Source organism: Sceloporus undulatus, chromosome 2 (assembly GCF_019175285.1).
Source record: "Sceloporus undulatus isolate JIND9_A2432 ecotype Alabama chromosome 2, SceUnd_v1.1, whole genome shotgun sequence".
Lineage (NCBI taxonomy): Eukaryota > Metazoa > Chordata > Lepidosauria > Squamata > Phrynosomatidae > Sceloporus > Sceloporus undulatus.
In genome coordinates this window covers 14,465,118-14,486,546 of record NC_056523.1, presented here as the reverse complement: position 1 = coordinate 14,486,546, position 21,429 = coordinate 14,465,118, and the positions used below count along the sequence as shown (strand labels likewise).

General features: G+C 43.2%; 1 protein-coding gene across 1 annotated transcript in view; it reads left to right on the top strand.

The window, feature by feature from the left end:
• SLC44A4 (solute carrier family 44 member 4) overlaps window positions 1-21,429 on the top strand; it is a 54,991-nt gene that overhangs the window by 8,173 nt on the left and 25,389 nt on the right. The window contains exons 2-5 of the mRNA XM_042449105.1: window positions 17,237-17,285; window positions 17,604-17,677; window positions 18,726-18,804; window positions 20,630-20,729. Of these exons, the coding sequence (XP_042305039.1) occupies window positions 17,237-17,285; window positions 17,604-17,677; window positions 18,726-18,804; window positions 20,630-20,729 (302 nt within the window). The remainder of the gene's footprint in view (window positions 1-17,236; window positions 17,286-17,603; window positions 17,678-18,725; window positions 18,805-20,629; window positions 20,730-21,429) is intronic.

The window sequence follows — 21,429 nt, the reverse complement described above, 5'->3', positions numbered from 1 at the left end:
GTCTCAAATGTCCCATCCTGGTACATTAACATTCAGTGGAAGATGCGGAGCTGGAGGATCTGGCTAGGCCTGGAGTTATGAGGCACAGATTCTGAAACTGTTCTGAGAGCTCTAGGCATTTGTCCCAAAGTAGGGGAGATTGTCAAGCAGACACCAACTTTCTATGGCTGGATTGTAAGCCCCAGCATCTGTCATCATTGGTTGCCCAGGAGTTGCAACTGGATAGGAAAATGTTAACACTCCTCTACCAACATGAGAAGAGATGGTTAAGAGGTTATATGATAGCCTTGTTTAAATATTTGAAGTGATGTCATATTGAGGAGGGAGCAAACTTGTTTTTTGATGCTCCAGAGAACAGGATCCAGAACAATGAGAGCAAGCTCCAGGAAAAGAGATTCCACCGGAACATTAGGAGGAACTTCCTGACAGTAAGGGCTGTTCAACAGTGGAACACACTTAGGCTTGCCATAACCCGCCCCCCCCCGTGACCAGCATGGTTTTGGGGGGCCCCTCCCAGTCACGGTCTGGTTTGGGTCCCCACCCGTGCCTGGTCCCCTGTTTGGGAGCCCGCTCCGGCCATTGCCGCTGCCGCTAATGCGACTGCTGTGGCGCCAACCCACCTCCTCCTCCAGCTCCGCCTTCCTCCTCTTCCTTGCCTCCAGGCGAGGGCTTGAATGCCGCCCAGGCCTCAGTAGGGTCAGCGGCGCAGCGCGCGGGGGGGGAAGGAAGTGGGGCAGGCCTGCGCGCTGCGCTGGCCCCTACTGAGGCCTGGGCGGCATTCAAGCCCTCGCCCTGGAGCGCGCCCTGCAGGCTTCAGAGCAGGGGGGAGGGTCTCTCCTCCAAGGGAGACCCTTCTCTCCCTGCCTTGAGGCTTCCCCGCGGCAGGCAGGCCTGGGCAGGGAGAGAAGGGTCTCTCTCCAAGGGAGACCTTTCTCCCTGCCTTGGGGCTTGCCCGCCGGCCAGGCAGGCTCCAAGGCAGGGAGGAAGGGTCTCTCTCCAAGGGAGACCCTTTTTTCCCTGCCTTGCAGCTTGTTCTGTTCCTTTCTGCGCCTCCTCGACTCCTCGCTTCTCCCCTCTTTATCTTTTTCTCCTCTTCTTTTCCACCTCATCTTCCTTCTCTCCTCCATTTTTCTTCCTCTCTACCTTCTCTTCTTCCTCCTCCTCTTCCCTCTTCTCCTCCTCCTTTCTTTCTTCCTCCTTTTTCTTCTTCTCCCTCTTCCTCCTCCTCTGCTTCTTCCCCTCTTCCTCCTCTTCTGGTTTGACCAGAAAGGGAAGCACATTTCTGCCATCTGTCTAGGAATATGCCAAATGTCCTCCATTTTTATCATGCCTAAGAATCATGCATTGTATATGAATTTTAAAAAAAAACATCATTTTTGTGTGTCCTCATTTTTTAAAATGTTCCTCCATTTGAAAATTTTGTCCTACGTTTGTCCCACATTTGTCCCAGTTCGGAGGTCCTGACTTAAGGCCACCTAAACCACACTCCTTCCTCAGGGTGTGGTGGAGTCTCCTTGCTTGGAGGCCTTTAAACAGAGGCTGGATGGCCATCTGTCAGAGATTCTTGATTGTGAGTTCTTACATGGCAGAATGGGTTGGACTGCATGGCCCTTGTGGTCTATACCAACTCTATGGCTTGTTACAGACTGCCAAAATAAAGCTGCTTCGGGTCTCTTTGGAGGTTACTGCTTAAACGATGCCTGCACCCTAGAAAGATGGAAGCTGCACCAAAGCTCCCTCCAATGCTTAGGAATGGAGTGTGGCTTTGGGCAACCTCCGGACTCTTAGGACCCATGCATCATTCCATAGCATACCTCCAAAGAGACCCGAAGCAGCTTTATTTTGCAGTCTGTAACAGGCCTCTGATTCTTATATCATACCTTCAGCTGTCCCAGTCTGGCAGGAGGCGCCCAATGAATCCTCTGTCACCACACTTTTTCAGATGCTTTTTAAAATGTCATGTTTTTCTTTTCTCTCTCTACTTTCTCCCTTTTGCTGATAATTTAAAATGTGCAAAAGTGTTTGCACTCAATTATCCGTGGGGGGGAGAGAGGGGCAGAAACATGCCTTCACAGTAGGCTTGACAAAGCACCTGCGCATTCACCTAGCTTTTCTGTTTTTCTTCATTAATAACTACTTCATCTTAATCCTTGACTACCATGTTTCCAAATTTAATCTGTAAAATTTAGAAGTCCTGTCTCACCCCTCAACCTAACTAGATGAAAGTACAAAGAACAAAAATTGAGAAAAGATTGAGGACTTGGTATATTAGCTTGCTGAGAGAAGCTGAGAGGGTTACATGACTGCACGTCTTTAAATATCTCATGGGTTGTCACAAAGAGAAGGGGACAGTCTGGTTGTCTGCTGCCACAAATAGTAGGACCGGGGTAATGGCTGAATTTACAGGGCGGTAGAATTTGATTAGAGAGCCAGCATTGTGTAGTGGTTTGAGTGTTGGACTAATTGGGAAACCAGGTTTGAATCCCGGTTTTGCCAAGTACTCATGAACATAGAGTTAGAAGGACCACTTAGGGCCCTCCAGTCCAACCCCCTGCCATGCAGGAACTCACATCAAGGCACCCAAGCAGATCCCCTAGGTGACCTTGAGCAAGTCACATTCTCTCAGCCTCAGTGGAGATCAATGGCAAACCTAATATGAACAATTCATGCCAAGAAAACCCATTATAGGTTCGCCTTAGGGTCTCTGTAAACCAGAAATGACTTGAAGGCAGACCACAACAAAGATTTTGATTAACATTAGAAGGAACGTTTGGACAGTAAGAGTGGGTTGACAATGGAAGCAATTGCTAGAGACGTGTGGGGGGTCCTTCTTGGACATCATAAAAGAGGCACGATACTGGGGATGCTCTGTCTAGCTGGAGATCTTGAACTGAGCAGGGATTAGACTCCGTGTGCCCATGAGACCCACTTCCAGCTCTATGACCTTTTCTCCCCACTCTGCAAACAAAAGATGCTAGCCGAAGCAACACAGGTCCTGTCATGCCCTGACCATAAAATTTTATGCTGTCCCCTCAAGGAACACTTGGTTAGAAATATTTTGGCCAACACTGGGCTTCGAAGCCCTGGTGGCCCACAGAACTACTCCAGACAGCACCAGTCTGCTGATTCTAACCAGATTATAACTTTTTCACTGTGTCTTGGAGCAATGCTGTGTCAAGAAGACATTGTGGGAAACTTTAAGGGTATTTCACAGAACTGGGAAAGTGTTATTTTAGATTACGTTATACCAAAGGCCAATCCCTGAGTTCCAGACGTTCTTCGGTCTTCAGAACTGGAGTCTGCCATTTTATTTCAACTTGGCATGCTTGACACCATTTCAAATTTTCAAATACTCGAACATAAAAACCTACCCAATTGGTATGATATGCAGGCTGCCATCTATCAAGACTGAGTTTGCTCTGAATTGGATAGGCCCAATGACCTTTGGGGAGGTTCAACAGTAGATAAATCCCATTGTTCAGTGGGCTTGCTCTAAGTGGGCTAACAATAGAATTCAGACCCTTTAATTCTATCCATAAAAACAACTACGTCTTACACCCTTTAACCTGGAAGGATGTGGAAAACTTCAAAGTTTGGACACCTTTATTGCATTTTGATTGATCACAGGAAAAATATTGCTCCCTGGCTGTGGATTTTACTTATTAAAGGCCACATTTAGGCTGTATCTGCCCTGCAAAAATAATCCAGTTTGAAACCACTTTAACTATCGTGGCTCAACACCATTCTGGGATTTGTAGTTTTTAGGTATTTAGCCTTCTCTGTCAGGATCTCTGGTACCACAACAAATTACAAATCCCTGGATTCCATGGATGGGCTATGAGGTTAAAGCATGTCAAACTGGACTATTCTCCAGTGTGATGCAGCATAAACTACAGTTACCTTTTCTATTCTTCTTTATCACCTGGATTAATATTCATTTGCTACAGAGTGTTGGTGGTGGTGTGAGAACAAAAGATGTAGCACATGTACTCAAGGATCTGTGCATGCAGTAATATACCCACCTCCGTCTGCCTTTCCTGTACTGCAGCAGCCCTCACTCAAAACCATAAGGTTTGCGAGTTTATACCAGCGAAAGGCTCAAACTTGACTGAGGCTTGCATCCTTCCAAGGTTGCTAAAATGAGTACTCAGATTGTTGGGGGCAATTAGCTATAGTTGTAACCGCTTAGACACTGGTAGTTCAGTATGAAGTGTTATATAAATGAAACTGTTTTATGCTGATAAGACATTCAGCCAGCTAGCGTAATGCAGGTTCTTCAACCAGAGTTCCTTGGAACCCTAGGATTCCTTAGGAAGTTGCTAGAGGTTCTGCAAGGTATTGTGATTCTTTAAACATAATATTTTTGAGCTATAGATACAATAATGTCTATGCAGGACACTGAACCCATAGTACAATCCGTACACTCTTCTGTACAATCCACCCTGCACCCTCGGTCCTCTGGGGAATTTATTGCAACCCATAAAAACCCGACTAGGCAACCTCCCAGAGGATGTTCTCCACTGCCCTCCAGACTATGGAACGCCTTGCCGGAGGAAATCTGTCAAAGAACCAGCCTAGCAGTTTCAAAAACTGTCAAAGCGGATCTCTTCTGGCAGGCCTTCCCAGAATAGTTCAATATAATTTCTCTATCTCCCGAGTTTATGTAACCCCTGCCTCTACTAGAAAATGCTGTCATCTGAACAGGTTTAATTTTAAAACTGTATTGTATTTAATCCTGTTTCAAAGGGGGTGTGTGTGTCAATTTATTTATGGAAGTATGTATTATTCCAACATATTCTAGGTCATAAGCCGCCTTGATTGCTGCAGCAGAAAGGCGGGGGTTACGAATAAAGTTATTTATTTATTATTATTATAAGCTTTATTCAGGGTTCCCTGAGACCTGAAATTATTTCAGGATCTTCCAGGGTGTAGGTTGAGAGAGGCTGATGTGTGGTCTGAATGTTGGACTAGAACTCTGAGTCGAACGTGCAGCAGAATAATTCATTTGACACCGCAATAACTGCCATGGCTGAATGCTGTGGAATTCAGGGATTGTTTAGTTTTGTGAGCTATTTAGCCTTCTCTGACAGAGAGTTCTGGTGCCACAACAAACTATAAAGAAAGCCCAGGATTCCATAGCATGGAGACACAGCAGTTAAAGTGTTATAACAATGGCCTGTTACAGCCAGCCAAAATAAGCGCTTCGAGTCACAGTGGAGGTATGAGTTTTCAATGATGCATGCGTCCTAAGAGTCCAGAAGTCGCCCCAAGCCACGCTCCAGCCCTAAGCACTGGAGTGTAGCTTTGGTTGTGTGCTTCTGGACTCTTAGACGCATGCATCATTGACACCATACCTCCACTGTGACTCGAAGCAGCTTTATTTTGGCTGTCTGTAACAGGCCTGTATTATTTCTGCAGTGCAGATTAGACCCGAGAGACAAGGGTTTGTATCCCCACTAAGCCACAGAGCCCCACCTTGGGCAAGTCACACACTCTCTCAGCATCAAAGAATGAGGATGGCAAGCATCCTCTGGACAAATCCTGCCAAGAAAAGCCCATCACAGGCTTGCCTTAGTATCACCATTATTTACTTGAAGGCACACAACAACAACGACAACAACAATCTGTCAATCCACAAGGTGCTGCTAGAGCATTTGGCCTTCTGCTGTTTTATAACACTACCATGATTAGCAGGAATACCCACGTTACCTGTTTTCTGTGGGAAAGAAGGGAGCAAAACTATCTTGGGCAAATGGACCAGATGAAAGATAAAGGAGTTTCCTTTGCTTTTGTCTGAGGTGTGGAAGATTTTCAGCTTTTAGTCACTTCCTTCCCTCTCCTCAGGAGTTAAGATTGGCTGAGGTTAATTCTAACCCCAGGAATGTGCCTTGCCCAAAGGAGCAGGTGTTCTCTTTCATGCTACACAATTGTAGTATTTTGGTCCCACTTTATATGTCTTCATATATGGAATTGTGGGATTTATAGTTTGATTAAGTACAGTTGTCCCTCCTAGTTCACTGTCTTGGAATCCGCTGTCTCACCCATTCGTGGATGGCAAGCAGGGAGGGACAAAATGGTGCGCACATGCAGCGGCACGCACATCAGTGCACCACCGTTAAAACCAATGGAGACTCCAATATTGGCATTTTTCTGGATGTGCCGTGGTGGGTGGGTCCAGAACAGATCCCCCACGAATTGGGAGGGATGACGATATTTTGAATGCTCTGCAGAGAGTTCTTCATACCTTATTGTTGTTACGTGCCTTCAACATTTCCGATTTATGGTGACCCCTATCATGGGGTAAGATTTGTTCAGAGGAGGTTTGCCATTGCCTTTCCCTGAGACTGAGAGTGTGTGGCTTGCCCATTGTCACCCAATGGATTTCATGGCTGAGGTGGGAATCGTACTCTGGTCTCCAGAGTCATAGTCCAACACTCAAACCACTACGCCATGCCGGCTGTTAGTGTCTCACCAAATTCCAAATCCCAGATTCTGTAGGAGGCAGCTGTGGCAGTTAGAGTGGGATTAAACTGCTATAATTGTGTGCTCACAACTTGTCATTCAAACATATTAGTGAATTGCAACTCTTGATTTAATTGGCTTTTGCGAAATGCAGAAGGCTACATAGGCCCACTGGCAGGCTCTCTGCCTGATCAGAGCTTGGCATGCAGCCTCTTCCCTCACCTGGAGCTAACCTTATGAAAATGGGAGAATCTGAACCTCTGCCTGTTAACTGGAGCTGACCCTGACCCACCCATTACAGACACCAGGAGGTGCCCTGAGATCTGGCAACCCATAATAGTATATTAATAGAATAATAGTGCTATAACTTTGTACTGTAAATGGGCCCCTGATGTGAGACACTTGCCCTCCTTAATTTCCAACACTGTGCACAAAATCTTCTATCATACACTGTTAACCAAATTGCAAGGGTCCCAGGAGGGCAAACACAACCAGTATTTAATAGGGAAATTTTATTACCTCATTTAAAGCAGCCGAGAGGGCTTGGGCAACTAAAAGCAGGGATCAAGCATATGTATGTCGGAACTCCAGAGTGCAAGGTCCATATATATTTTTATTTAGATAACATGGAATCACCATACACACAAAAGCACACTCACAAACATACATTCAAGAACTAACAATATGAAAGGTAGTAGCAGATAGTGACTTGAGAGTAATACTGTACCTGGTTCCAATCAGGGGATTCTGTGAGATGAAGGTAGCTCAGCAAGCTGCTTGTGGATCTGGGTGACTGAGGAGTCAGGTGAGATACAGACAGAGTGTCTGTCTGACCTCAAAACAAGACCAAATTGGGACTGCCTTGGCAGGAATATTTATAGGGCAAAATGTATTTTGGGGCAAACTCTGGGATTAAAATTTCCAGGACAGAAGAATGAGAAGGGAACTTGTAAATGGCAGGACAATCCATGCAAATGCCTCTGGACAATCAAGATTTTCATACCAGCGCTTAATGGAAATGACTGTCCCCCAAACAATTCAGGAATGCTGGAGGCGAGGGGAGGATTCCTGACATTTAGGAAGCATGTCAGGCTTACACACACAAACACACACTTCCTAAATGTTTTACCAGCATTTTACCAGTGCTTACCCACGTTAAGCGCTGGTATGGACATCTTCAATAGGGTTTCGCTTCCAGAGGGAAGCATTTTTCTTTTCTGTACATATATGAGCCAAGGTCTATCACTATCGCTCCTATCAATGATGGGATTATGCAGATTCAGATCTTAATTGATCTATCCTGGCTATGTGCTTTAGCTTTCCCGTCTGACCTCCTTATCTCGTGGCTAGTTTCCTGCACTGGGAAACTTGGCTACATGGCTAAAACATCCCTTTTGATATCAATTTGATTTGAAAAAGAGGAGGGGTGGAGAGGGCCAAACCCTGGGGTAACAACACAATATAGGCATGCTTTAGTTAGCAAAGCCTCTGACAAAGAAGCTCCTTTTTACAACTTCTTTTTATGCCTCCACCTTTTTCTTCTTCCTTGTTCCCTGTCTAGTTGGATTTTTTTTAGCACCCTAGAGTTGTCACTTGGACTCAAGCGCAGTTCTTGGACATCCTGGCTCAGTAACGATGGTGCCGTCTGTTGTGGGTCATGTCATTGGTGAACTGGTCAGACCAGAAATGTGGGCGTTTTATCTCTGTGCTCAGCCTGGGTACATGAAATGTGAAAGCCATTCCTCTCCAGGGAATGCCTTGAATGCTCATTGCCCTGCTGTATTCACAGATGTAATGCACTTGCAATTGAAAGCAAGTAAATGACACCAGTGACATTCCTCCTGCCACACTGTATTTATTTATTACACTTTTAATCTGCCAGGAACCAGAGTTGTCTGGGTGGTAATTATTGTGATTATTCATGCTGGCCATGAAGTAAATGCGGTGTGGCAGAGTTGCCCAGCAGGCATAGATATTGCTCATGGCCATCGGTCTCCCCCCACCCAACACACACCCAGCCTTTTATGTTGGTGGCCCTTACAATGCCACACTGCAGAGTGAGGGCAGGATAGGGTAACATGTGAGGCCTCTTTGTGCCATGGCAAGCACAAAAACAAATCAAATCAAAACAAAAACACACACTCCAGGATGTAGCATTGGCAGTACAACGGTTTTCCTTTGTGTGAGCTGAAGGCTGAAGTTTACCCTTGTTCATTTTTCAGGGTTGGTCCAACACATTTTGATTCCTGGAGAGAATTATAGAGGAAACTGGGAGTTGTGGTCCAAAAATAACTTTTTCCAAGCTCTGTTCACTCCACTGAGGCAGCTGACAGATTACAACATGGGACACAATTGTATGGTTAACAAGAACTCCATACCTTCCAATTGTCCCAATTTGATAGGGACAGCCCCGATTAATCTTCTGTCATCCCACTTCAGTTGCTTTTAAAATGTCCTAGTTTCTCTCTTCTCTTTCTGTTTTCTCATTTGTCTTCAGTTTACTGCAATTGCTGCAAACTATGTTCAAAATTCAAAAGCAGCTTGTTCTTCTCTAACTCTGAAGGGGGCAGAGAAGAAGAGAGGGGAGGATCTTGTACTTCCCAGTAGGCTCCAACAAAAACAAACAGCTGCAGCATCTCCTAGCTCATGTCTCCTTCCTCATTCATAGCTTCTGCTTCCTTGTTCAAACTCTGATGTTGCTTGGCCACGCATGTCCCTGTTTGCAACTGCGAAATGTTCGATGGTATGGAACTTTGCCAGATTTGGAAAATAGGAGAACTCTTAGTACAAATCTACCCACCTAAAAAAATGACTACAGGAATCAGGACATTGGCCAGTCTAGTCAAGGGTGAGGAAGGCTGGGGATTGTAGTTCAACAATGTATGGAGTTGCTCCTACTCCTAGCTTAAAAGACTTGAGACAAACAACAACAACAGCAACACAAAATGAACGTGAGAATAGAAAAGAAGCGAATCAAGGTACTTTTAAAATCAAACTACCTGATGATCAAAGTTGATTTCAAGCAGTGCTTTCAATGTGCAATTGCTTTGCCTCATTTTTGGAATGGTAAGGGTATGCTTCAAAAGCTATTGTCTTATAGTTGGGTTTGCCCGCGATCTTTATTTTTCTTATCAGAGAAAATTTGTTAAGAAGAAAGAATAGCTGTAAAATATGTTTTGATGAGTAGTGCTAGGTGGGTTTGGAAACTCCATCTTCCAGACAGCATGGCCAGAATCTGTCTGTCCATTTGTCTTTCATGCTCTGAACTTCAGGTGGTGGTGGATGGGTTGAAGTCATAAGGAAACAAAAAGCAGAGATAGCCCTTCTCAAATCATTTTTGTGATGAGCCTCAATATCCACCAAACATGTTTTGCTGCCTGAGGCGGATGAGTAACTGCTTCCTTCATATGAAGTCAAAGTGCATGGTATCCAAAGCCAGGCAGGTCATTTTGGTACGTGAGTCAGAAGATCCCGCAAGCACTAAAAATACCATAGTAATAAAGTAGATTATTAACAACTTACTGCTCTTCCATGACAGGCAGTCTGGAGTGGCCACTGCATTCGCACTGACAGAGTGGCATCTCTCACTGCATCTGAGAGCTGTGGGTTGGCTTAGGGGACAGCCTTCATGGTGCATGTTACTCCAACAAACCAGATTATCACACAGGGTAAAGAATGGAACGTTCCTGTCCTTACTCTGTCCTTATGGCTCAATCATGTGAAGATTTTCAGATGACATCTGCCCTTATCCCGTCCTGAAGTCATCCTTATCACACAATCACAATAAGATTTTCAGACAATGTCACGTTTATCCTGTCCTCTTGTCACTGAAGTGGCATGGCTCTGTCACTGTGTATTAACGGAAACTAGTTTTAATACAATGATGGGGTCACTGACAGGAGAAGGACGGGATAAACGCAACATCATCTGAAAAGGACAGGGGAGCTATAAGGACAACTTCAAAACAGGGTAAGGATGGAAGCGATCCATCCTTACTGCATGTGATAATCTCCAAAGGGAAATATTGGGTTGGTATAGATAGGAAAGTTGGAGAAAGTGCTGCCACCACTCTGATTACAACATATCCCATTCTGACTTATCATGCCCTCTACAGAACGTTAGGGCTATGCTAGGGTTGCCATATTTCACCTCATTGAATCTGGGCATATAATTTGTATACAGTGGGTGCTTGGTATCCACAGTGGTTTGGTTCCATGACTTCCAAAATGAGTGGCTGCTAAAGTCCCATTAAATACAGTTGTGACCTAAAATGGTGTCCCTTATATAAAGTGTCAAAATCGAGGTTTGCTTTTTGAAATTATATATATATATATATATATATATATATATATATATATATATGAGAGAATGAAAGCTATGGCTTATTGAATACATGGATGCAGGATCCGTGGATACGGAGGGCTGACTGCACTATGCAGATTACTATAATTATGCAAATTTAGCACATGAATTGTTCTATATCTTTTTTCTCCCACTGTGTTTTAATCTTCATACGATTTTTACAGTTGCACCTAATCCGAGATGATCAATGAGAGAGTAATATTTGAAGCACTGGACATGAAACGGAGAGACCCAACAGCAAATCTCTGATTGGTCATGAGATTTACCATGTCACCCTGGGCCACCACCTGTGGCATCACTAAGGGAATGTGGGGTGTGTGGATTGCACCAGGTGACACCTTAGAAGAAGGGTGACACTTAGTTCAGTCTTCCTCGCTTTGTGGGGAGGTGGCTGGCAGCCACCCTTTCTCTGCTGCTGAGGAAGACAAGCAGCAGAGAAGGATGGTGAGCATGTCTGCATCCCCACCTTCCCTGATGACTTGGCTAGCTTGTCCAAGCTAGCCAAGGCATTCGGGAATGGGGGAGAGTGCATGTGTCTGCCCCTCACCTTCCCTTTGCCTTGGCTGGCTCATGGCTGGTCCTTGGGTGGTTGGGAGGGCAAGGCAGGCCACCACCGCCGTACCCCTGGCACCCACACCATATGACAGCAGTGCTAGGAACACCACTGGTCACCACTGCTCCTCAGCAAACATTTTACAGACCCTTAATTCTTGCACTCTGCTGCTCACACTGTTCATTCTCCCTTCCTTCCAACTCCCTCCCTCCCTTCTTTCCTTCCACTGGAAAGTGCTTGATCTTCCTCCTCTCCTACTCCCTCTCTCTCCTCACCTTGCACCCTTACAATGCACTTCTCTTCTTTCTCACACTCCGCTGCTTGCACTACTCAGGCCTTGTCTACATGGGTTATTTACTTTGAATTCTTTCTGGATTTGCTGCATCCCCTTTACATGACACAGGGCCAAAACCCCAAATTGGGCACAGACTGTTGTATAGCACCCACACCCAACACATCCTTTCTTCCCCTTAAGGTAAATTTTAAAACCTTACCTGTTACTCCAGGTTTAGGACTCCCTCCACAGTGATGGCTAGTGACTGCCTTCCCACATGGTCCCTTTGACTGCTTGACGCATCGTCCAGGCCTACAAATCACTTTGAGATCAGAACAAGGTACCCAACATGGGTAACTTCACCGAGTTCCTTGTTGTGACCTTCAGCAGTGGTGCTGGGTACTGAATGGATATCTCATAGGAAGGCAGCCATCATCGTTGTAGAAAGAGTACAGGCTGGTAACAGGAGGAATTTGAGATCAGAATACTTTGGGGTCATCCCAGAATAACCCTCGCAATGCTTCTCTTGCTTCTTGCACGCCACCACTTGTGCAGTTCACTCTCCCTTCCTTATCCTTTTCCTCGCCTCAACTCCTGTCCTTGCAAAACTTCCCTGCATGGCTTCCTCTCCCTTACCTTGTGCTTGAAAAGCAGAGGCAGACTTTTGTTTCTCACAGAACAGTTTCACAGAAGAATGCTTCCACATTTTGCCCCATATCTCAGCTTCTGCAAGGAGGAGAAAGCTAGCGAAAGCTAGCATGCTAGGCCAGATGAGGACCCAAACAGATGGTATACCTAGAATCTGGGTGAAACTAGGGAAAACGTTGAGTTTGACAACCTTAGGTTCACTCTGGCAACTAACATTTCAGTGTCCTATGGTATATGGCATGGAAGGCAGAGAGACTTTGGGAATGCAAGTTTTATGCGTCATACTGACTGGGGGATTATGGGAGTTCCAAATGGCAAGTTTTCCAACTTTCCAAGTTTTTCACTGAAACATCCAAAGCTGACAAAGTGCAATACAAAATACACAGACAGTCTCAGTAGAAACTGCGAGAAGGAAAAGGAAGAAAAATTATGATGCAGTGTTTACAGTGAATGAGGAACACATTGTAGCCAAAGCAGAGAGTCTGAATTTAAAAAGTAAATAAAATAGAGACAATTCTCAGCCCAGTACAGTACTTCGCCAAAAGTGCACTTTGTTACTGTGTGTTCTCAAGTCATTTCTGACTTATGGCGACTCTAAGGTGACTGTGTCATGGAGTTTTCTGAGGGCTGAGAATGTGTGACTTGTGTCTCTGAAAAAGTACGAGTCCTGTTCTGAGATCAAGTGTCAACCATGTCAGACAGCAGATTTGGGTGTCATGAAAGGAAAGCACGTTGCTAGGTTAATTATTTTGCTCTTATAATTTTACCACCGCCAGAAATGAGAAGAAATGTTTTTAGGATTGTCTACTATGGCTATTATGTTGTTGAGGTTAATATGTTTTTCAAATCAACTCCAACTTTGTTATTGTTTGTTATTGTATGCCTTCAAGTTGTTTCCAACTTATGGTGACCTAAGATGACTCTATCATGGGGTTTCCTTGGCAAATTTCTTCGTATCACTTGCCCAAGATCACCCAATGGGTTGACATTGCCAAGCAGGGATTCAAACCTTGATATCCAGAGTCATAGGTGACTCACACTCAAACCACTGGCTCCAGCTGTAAATTGGAGTTGATTTGAAAAACACATTAAACTAAAAGTTGTTGAGATTAATGTGTTTCTCAGATCAGCACCAATGTACAGTGACTCTATCCTAAGGTTTTCTTGGCAAGATTTATTCGGTGTTCCCTTACCTTCCATTTAGGATTAGACAGTAAGACTTGCCCAAAGTTATTCAGTGGATTTCTGAGGATTTGGGCCCTGGTCTCTCAGACTCCTACTCCAACTCTCCAACCCAGTGGCTTCACTGGAGGGCTGCAGGGGGTGTGGACCACACTGGGCAGAGGGGTGACACCACTGCTCCTCCAGTATCTGCATTTTGACAGAAACAGGCTCTGGCATTCACCTGTATCTCTTTAAAATGGTGAAGAGATGGTGTGAATGGGGTGAGGCTCAGTGGGAGGAGAAAGGAGAGGGCCAAGTTTTTTTTAATTAAAAATTTCAAATTTCAGAAATTAAATTAAAAAAATTTAAAAGTTACATTTTAATTTTCCCCTTAAAAATATCACATTTTACTGAAGAGTCACTTTCGCCGCATGACACTATGTATATATAAACACATTTATTCTGTGCATATGATTCCGTAATTTAAAGGCATAATTTTAATTTTGCTAGCTGTTTATGTCACAACTATTGCCATTACATCTGGTGATATATGAGAATTACAATATAACAGTAACAATAGTACCAAAAACATTAATAAGGTTTCTGTATGGGATGGGATGAGGTCAGTGGGGGCGGGGGACACCATGACTTACTGCACCAAGTGCCACCAACGTTAGTGATGCCACTGTTTCAACCACTGCACCCCACTGGCTCACTTTGCCTTGGATACTGGGTGATAGCTTAACTGGAGGGAAACGGCACCATTTTGTTGTTCTGCCTGACACAGTTTTGCTAATTTCTTTATGGAATCATAATCCACTGATGACATAATTCCAGGAAGAAATTTGCCATGTACAAATGTGATGTTTTAGAATTCCAGAGCAAAGCACCTGATGTACTTTCTCCCTGAATTTGTTTCCCTGGTGTTTGGTTATTTCCTGTTTGAACGTTTTTATAGCCTCTTGCACTGTCTCCCTGCTTATCTCTTATCTCTGGAAATCAGACTGAATGACTTCACGGTATTAGCATTGTCATTGAACATGGACATGCAAACACAGAAACGCTCATTCCCAACCTAGTGGATTCAATCCACTCTGTTTCGGGACAGCTGAAATTGTTCTTTTTCTTTTCCCCCTTTCTGAAATTACTTCATATCTACACCAGGGATGGGTGTTCCTAGTAGTTCCTAGTTCACAGTGTAAGGCCTATTCACCAGCCCACCTTTATTTTTAAAAACACTTTAAAATATTTATGATAGTAAAAATTAACAAAGAAATATACTGTAACCAGCAAAGAAAAGAAGAAAACCAAAACAAAATCCTGGCAATATTGTTGGCCAAACAATACAAGCATTGTTTTTAAATTTATCTCCATCCAAAAATGATCACTCAGTAGTCCTTTTAACTGCATAAATGTATTAAAAAGATGGAACCCAAAATGTTAGTTGCCGTGATGATGGACCATATGATGACTGTTGTTCAGTTATTGAACTAAAAGGACCTGGCTCCTTTTATTTCCCTTTTAGCTATTCAGATTCCATAATACAAAACAAAACAGCTTCATTTATATATTCATCATACTGAACTAACAGTGTCTAAGCAGTTTACAACTGTAAGCTAATTGCCCCCAACAATCTGGGTACTCAGTTTTTCTTCAGGGAGAACAACTCCTCCACAAAGTCTAAGCAGTGTTAGAATGGAAAATCTTTCTGTGTATTCCATGTTCTTGCAATTTCTAACCAATTTCTAACTCTAAACATAGGCTCTTTGTGCAAAACTTTTACTTTTCCCCCTTGAATATTGTTAATAATTTTGGAATGTAGTTCTTGGTGAGTTTGTTTCTTCAAAAAGTCATTTATTCCATATCAAAAAGTTACCATTGTTGCACAACAGAATCACATGGAGTCCATTGTTTCCATTGTACCACAACTGCACCAACAATAAATCTATTTTCCCCCTGATGTTCTAGAGCAGCGGTTCTTTACCTGTAGTCTGTGGACCCCTGGGGATCCTCAGTGGTCTCACTGGGAATCCGTGGGACCACAAGGCAGGAGGCTCACAGGCCTCCCTGTCTCTTATTCTAACTACCCACCTGCCCTGCCTCTTTCCAGGGCAGCAGAGGGAAGGAGTCATACTGCTTTATCACACTAGTGGGCAAACAGGATTTAAACGAGAGTTAAATTAGAGAAAACCAGGAATTGCCTGAAGTTTATCACACAACGTTTCCTGGTTTTCTCTAGTTAACTCTTGTTTAAATCCTGTTTGCCTGCTAGTGTGATAAGGCACATAGAGGTGGCTGAGACAAACGGTGGGAAGAGAAGCCCTGGTCTGAACTGTTTTAAAATGTGTATGTCTTATTTGTCCTTTTAAGTTGTTGCATATTTTAGTTACAGTCGGCCCTCTATATTTGTGGGTTTGGCTTTTGTGGCTTTGGTTATTCGTGGGTTTGGTTATTCATGGATTTGATTAATATGTTCTCACTAGGAATCTCTAGATCTTCCAGTGCAACTCTGTGGTCAACTTTGCCAAAAGTCACACTGGAAGACCTACAGATTCCTGGAGAGAACACTTCTCTAGGCGTTTGTAGGTCCTCTTGTGGAGTTCTGTAGTCAGCTTCTGGCAGACGTTGACCACAGAGTGGTCCTGGAAGACTTAGAGATTCATAGAGAGATATTCTCTCAGGTAAAAAAAAACAGTGTTTTTTTTATTTGAGATTTCCCCCCCCCCCCTCATTTTCACAGGGGTCCTATGCCCCTAATCTCAGTGAACATGGAGGGTCTACTGTAATGCTTTTTAACTGTTTTAATTGTTGATTTCTTGTTGTTCCCCACCTTGATCCATGGGGAGAGGTGGGTAAGAAATAATAATAATAATAATAATAATAATAATAATAATAATAATGGCTTGCTCGCTTTCATTGCCTCTTTCCCTACTCACCCGACTGCCCTGCCTGCGTCTTTCTACCACATCTGGGGTGCAGGTGGAGGCACTGGGCACAGCAGAGGCAAGGAATCCTGGAAGGCAACCTGGGTGAGCAATGGAGGGGAGAGCCCCTTCTCTCCCCACTTTGCTAGCCGTTGCTGCTGCCACTTCTGTGCTCTCCAGAGGGATTGCTCATCTTCCCTGCCTCTTTCTCCTGTGTCTTGAATGCATATGGAACAACAAGTAGTCCTAGCCGTCCCATATGGACGTGTCTAGTAAGTACAGTATTTGATGCACCTTATGGTTTCCAATCAGTCTTGAGGGTCTGTGGCAACAAAACATGTTTCAAAGGGAATCCATTCTACTCAAGTTCTCCCCTGAGAAATCCAGGAGTCCCCTTTTCTAGGGGTAACCACAAGTGACTTGACTGGTTACATCTGAAGAACAGGGGAGGACAAGTGACAGTCCTCTGTCTTGAGGTATCCTCTCTTTGAATGGTGGTTCAAATCCAGTTCTGGGTAAGAGATAAAGGAAATCCTAAGAAAGGAGAGCAAATATAGATCTTTTGGTTGCCCATCAAATATTAGTCTCGCCGATAGCAGATTGAGCTGGCACACACAAATCACCTACTAGTCATAGGCTTCCCTGCCCATGGTGAGAAGTGATGTATTTTTTGTTTGAATTAGGAGCACATTTGTATCTATCCATATAAAGTTAGTGCATGAAAATTTTATGCAAGTTTTTGTCCTAGATTTTTTCAATGTGCAAGCAGCCTTTCAACGGAAGGACATGGTGGTTCTGACTTAAGTTTTGTTCTACGTTTTAATCTTCTCTCTCTCCCTCTCTCACCAGGGGAGAAGTGTAAATATGATCCCTCTTTTCGCGGTCCTATCCAGAAAAGGTAATAGCCCATTGTAATATGGAAAGATGAATGGAAATGAACTTTTTTTAAAAATTGTTTTTACTTTTGCTAGTTCTGATGCTTGAAAGAAATTTAAGCTCTCCAGGAAGGAGGAGAGTTTAGAAAGGTTACCTTTTGTGCTACAATCCCCCAGACAGTATAACCAGTAGCCATGCTGGCTGGAGAATTTGGAGAGCAGTTTTCCAAAAAGTAACTTTTTCAAGCTCTAGTAATGTTGGGGGCGGTAGATATGAGTGGTGTTGTTAGTAGTAGTGGTGATGTATGTGTGGACTGACCTCACTGTGCCTTTTTTTCTAGGAGCTGCACAGATATTATTTGCTGTGTCCTTTTCACGGTTTTTATCGCTGGTTACATTGTAGTGGGAATTGTGGGTAAGTAGCATTGAAAATGTCACAGCTTAGAGATAAGGCCAGGTCCGTCAGTCAATTATTTATTTATTGTATTTGACTAAAAGCCATTACGCATTTTTGAAATTCACTAAAATCCATTCAAAATATACATACAAACATGTACTTGTACATTCTAGCAAAAAGTCAGATTGCTAAATTTGCCGCACAAAATGTAACAATATATTTCAAATACTTTTACCAGCCTTAGCAAATAAGGCTGCGTTATGTGTGACATATGGATCACAGTCTGATAGCAACCATCATGGTTTTTTGTCAGAGCTCTCACCCTGTAAGGAAACCAAAATCTAACCCAAGGATCTCTTTCTGGGGTTTTGGTTAAGATGGCAATATAATCAATTGTATGAAACATCTTCTACCTCTCCCACACTACAAATGTGGAGACTTCAGTTTCTTGGAACATTTCTCTATCTGCCATTCAAAACACATGTTGGCATAGTTAAGATAAAATAAGGTCAGGTGAGAATGGTGGAGTCAAGCTGGGATATTTGACAGCCTGCTTTCCCTTTAACAGGAAATAAGAAGCAAGGAAAATATTATGCTTTCACAGTAGGGAAGCCCAGCCATGCAAAATACATATGATCAGTGAATTTACAAAAATAGTTTTATTTGCATGAACTTAATTCTGAAAGCAAATTATCTCCCAGCACTGGCAGAAGTGAAGAGCAGTCAAAGCAGTGTCAAACTGCATTATTTCTACAGTGCAGATGCAGCCATGGTCTCAAAGCACTGGTTTTTCCCTTGTGAATAACCAATGCAAACAATAACAATATTCAAAAGGGGTGGAAGACCTTATAATTTGTAATGTTCTAAGATCATTTTGGAGAAGAGTCTAATTATTTCTGGATGATTTTAAATATGTTCATAAGACGTATATGTGCTGTTTGCAACCTTTCCATGTCGATCTCCAGGCTTAGCCTGACACTTTAACCAGTACCTCACACTGCAACTCTTGCATAACATTTTAAGTGTATACTAATTTTCTTTTCTCTCTCTCTTCTCTTTATGTTAGCCTGGGTTTATGGTGACCCTCGGCAGGTTATTTATCCCAGGAATTCAACTGGATCCTATTGTGGAATTGGTGTCAACCGGTGGGTTTTGGGGAGAGGAAGGGGAACCAGAGGAAGTGGCTCTGGACTTTATCACACGGGGGAAATCAGGGGATTCAGTAGGCATTATCCAGGGAAAGTTGTGTTATTGTGGCTAAGATTATCACACACATCGCAATTAGAGAGGGCTTGTCCTGGGAATAAACAAGGAATAACCAGCAACAAGTAATTTGTGGGATTTCTCCATGAATGATTTGTTTGCTGGTTATTCCCATGTGATAAAGACCTCTGTTTCTGCAGGGAGCAGCTTTAATGATTTCCCAAAGATGAGAGTGGCTTTGCTTATATAGCTTGGCCTGGTCAGTTGGAATCTCATTTTCTTTTTCCTGCTTTTTTGTCATCACTTTCCCTGCTTTTTTTTTCCTTTTTGCCCCCATTTTCCCTTTTACTTCCCCCCACTTTTCTGTTTTGTCTATGGTCTTCTCTTTTGTGTAATGTGCTGTTGCAGCTCTCTTGTTGTTGTGTGCCTTCAAGTAATTTCTCATACCCTCAGGCAGCCCTCTCATGGGGCTTTCTTGGAAGATTTGCTTTTGCCTTCCGCTGAGGCTGAGAGAGTGTGACTTGTCCAAGGTCACCGAATGGTTTTCACGGCTGAGCTGGGAATCGAACCCTGGTCCCCAGAGTCATAGTCCAACACCAAAACCATGATGCCACACTGGCTTTATTTCAACTCTCTATCACACCATTTAAATTACATTTTTGTGTTCCTACCTATATGGGTCTTTTCTTTACATGGCTGGATGGCACGGAAGTCATGTTTTTTCTCAGAGGTTTTTAATGGCTGTTGACCAGGCCTTGGAGGAATTACATTTTGGAGAACATCTCCCAGAATCCCACTGTTAGCATAGCCACTGGAGGGAATTCTGGTCCCCAAAGTAACTTTTCTAAGCTGTGGTGTTAACACAAGCTGTTTTCCTCAACTAAAGAAAACAGAGGTCAGGGAGGTGGGTTGAGCCACAGTACATGAGAAGTGGAAGTGAAGTTACCTTTTGATTGTATCACCCTACACTGTTACAGCACTATTATTCCACTTTAACTGTCGTGGCTGCTTCCTGTGGCATTCTGGGGTTTGTAGTTTAGTGAAACCTAAGAGGTCTCTGACTGAGAATCTTATAGCGCTCCTTTAATGATGAATCCCAGGATTCCAAAGGAGACAGCATAGCAGTTAAAATGGGATAATAGCACAATAACAGGGTCATGTGTTATTGTCATATTAGCTGTGTCCTGTGGAATCCTGGGACATGTAGTTTGGGTAGATGCTAGAGATCGCTGCCTTAGAATTCTATATGCTCCTCCCCAAACTGCAAATCCCAGAATTTTATAGGATGCGGTCAAAGTAGAGTCAAAGTGCTGTAACTGTATAGTGTGAATGGGATCCTTGGAAAACATTCCCCTGCTTCCACCAAAGCTGCCGTTATCTCTAGGAGGGAGCCTCCATTGGAATTTGGCATCTGTTCTGTGAACTGTGTACCTGCATAATATACTCCCCAATTTCCTACATTTTGGAGGGAGGATGGGAGTGGTATTTCTGAACTTTAAATTTACAGTCAGTCTTTGTTATCCACTGGGGTTTGGTTCTAAGATCCCCCATGGATAACAAAATCCATGGATGCTCAAGTCCCATTAAATACATGTGCATAGCAAAATGGTCTCCCCTCTATATAATGGCAAAATCAAGATTTGGTACTGTATTTGGAATTTATACTTTTTAAAAATGTTTTCAAGCCATGGATGCTTGAATCTGTGGATAAAAAAAACTGTGGATAAGGAGGGCCAACTGTATTTATCTTGCTCTCTCTGTTTGCAGCAACAAACCTTTCTTGCTGTACTTCAACATTATCAAATGTGCCACGGGTCTGAATGTCCTCGCAGCGGCAATGAATGGATTGCAGTGCCCTACGACGCAGGTAAGATATAGGTCGGGTAGGGAACACAAGACCCATGAGCCACTGACTGTTTTTGTAGCTTACCACCATCATCATTACTCTCCATTTCAGTGTCTACCAGATGTTGCTGATTCCCATTTTGGATCCCCAGTGATTCAGATTCTATTCAAGAACCTAGGAATCAATGAGGTGTCAATCAGATAATGAGGCATGTTCCAGTAATGTCAGTTTTTGTAATTGTGCTGTTGTGATTCTATTACAGAAAGTGACACTACTTGAAAACATACTACATGATCTGATGATGTCCCAATTAACTCCTATATTCTGTATGATCCTATAATCATAATCATAGAGGTGCTATTTTTAATACGCACTTCATGTGTCTTAAATTTTGTTAATGTCTTAAAAGCAGTGTTTTAATTTATATAGAGAGAGTTATTATGATCAAGTGATCAAACATCACAAACATCAATCAACAAACATCAAAGTTGATATTTTTTTAGTCTGTTAAATTTATCGCTTAATGCTTTCCTGTGTCTGAAACAGCTCCATGAGAAATAGAAATTCAGTAAACAAAGTCTAGTCTAGTTCAGGATCCAGGCAGCCTTCATTTGGTGTTCTGCTAGTGGTTGTGGTGATAGAGCACAATAAAAGTAAAACCCACCGTAGCTTTGTGCCATTTTGTCACGGTTTGGGCAATTTGGGGGCAATCTTTTCCTAC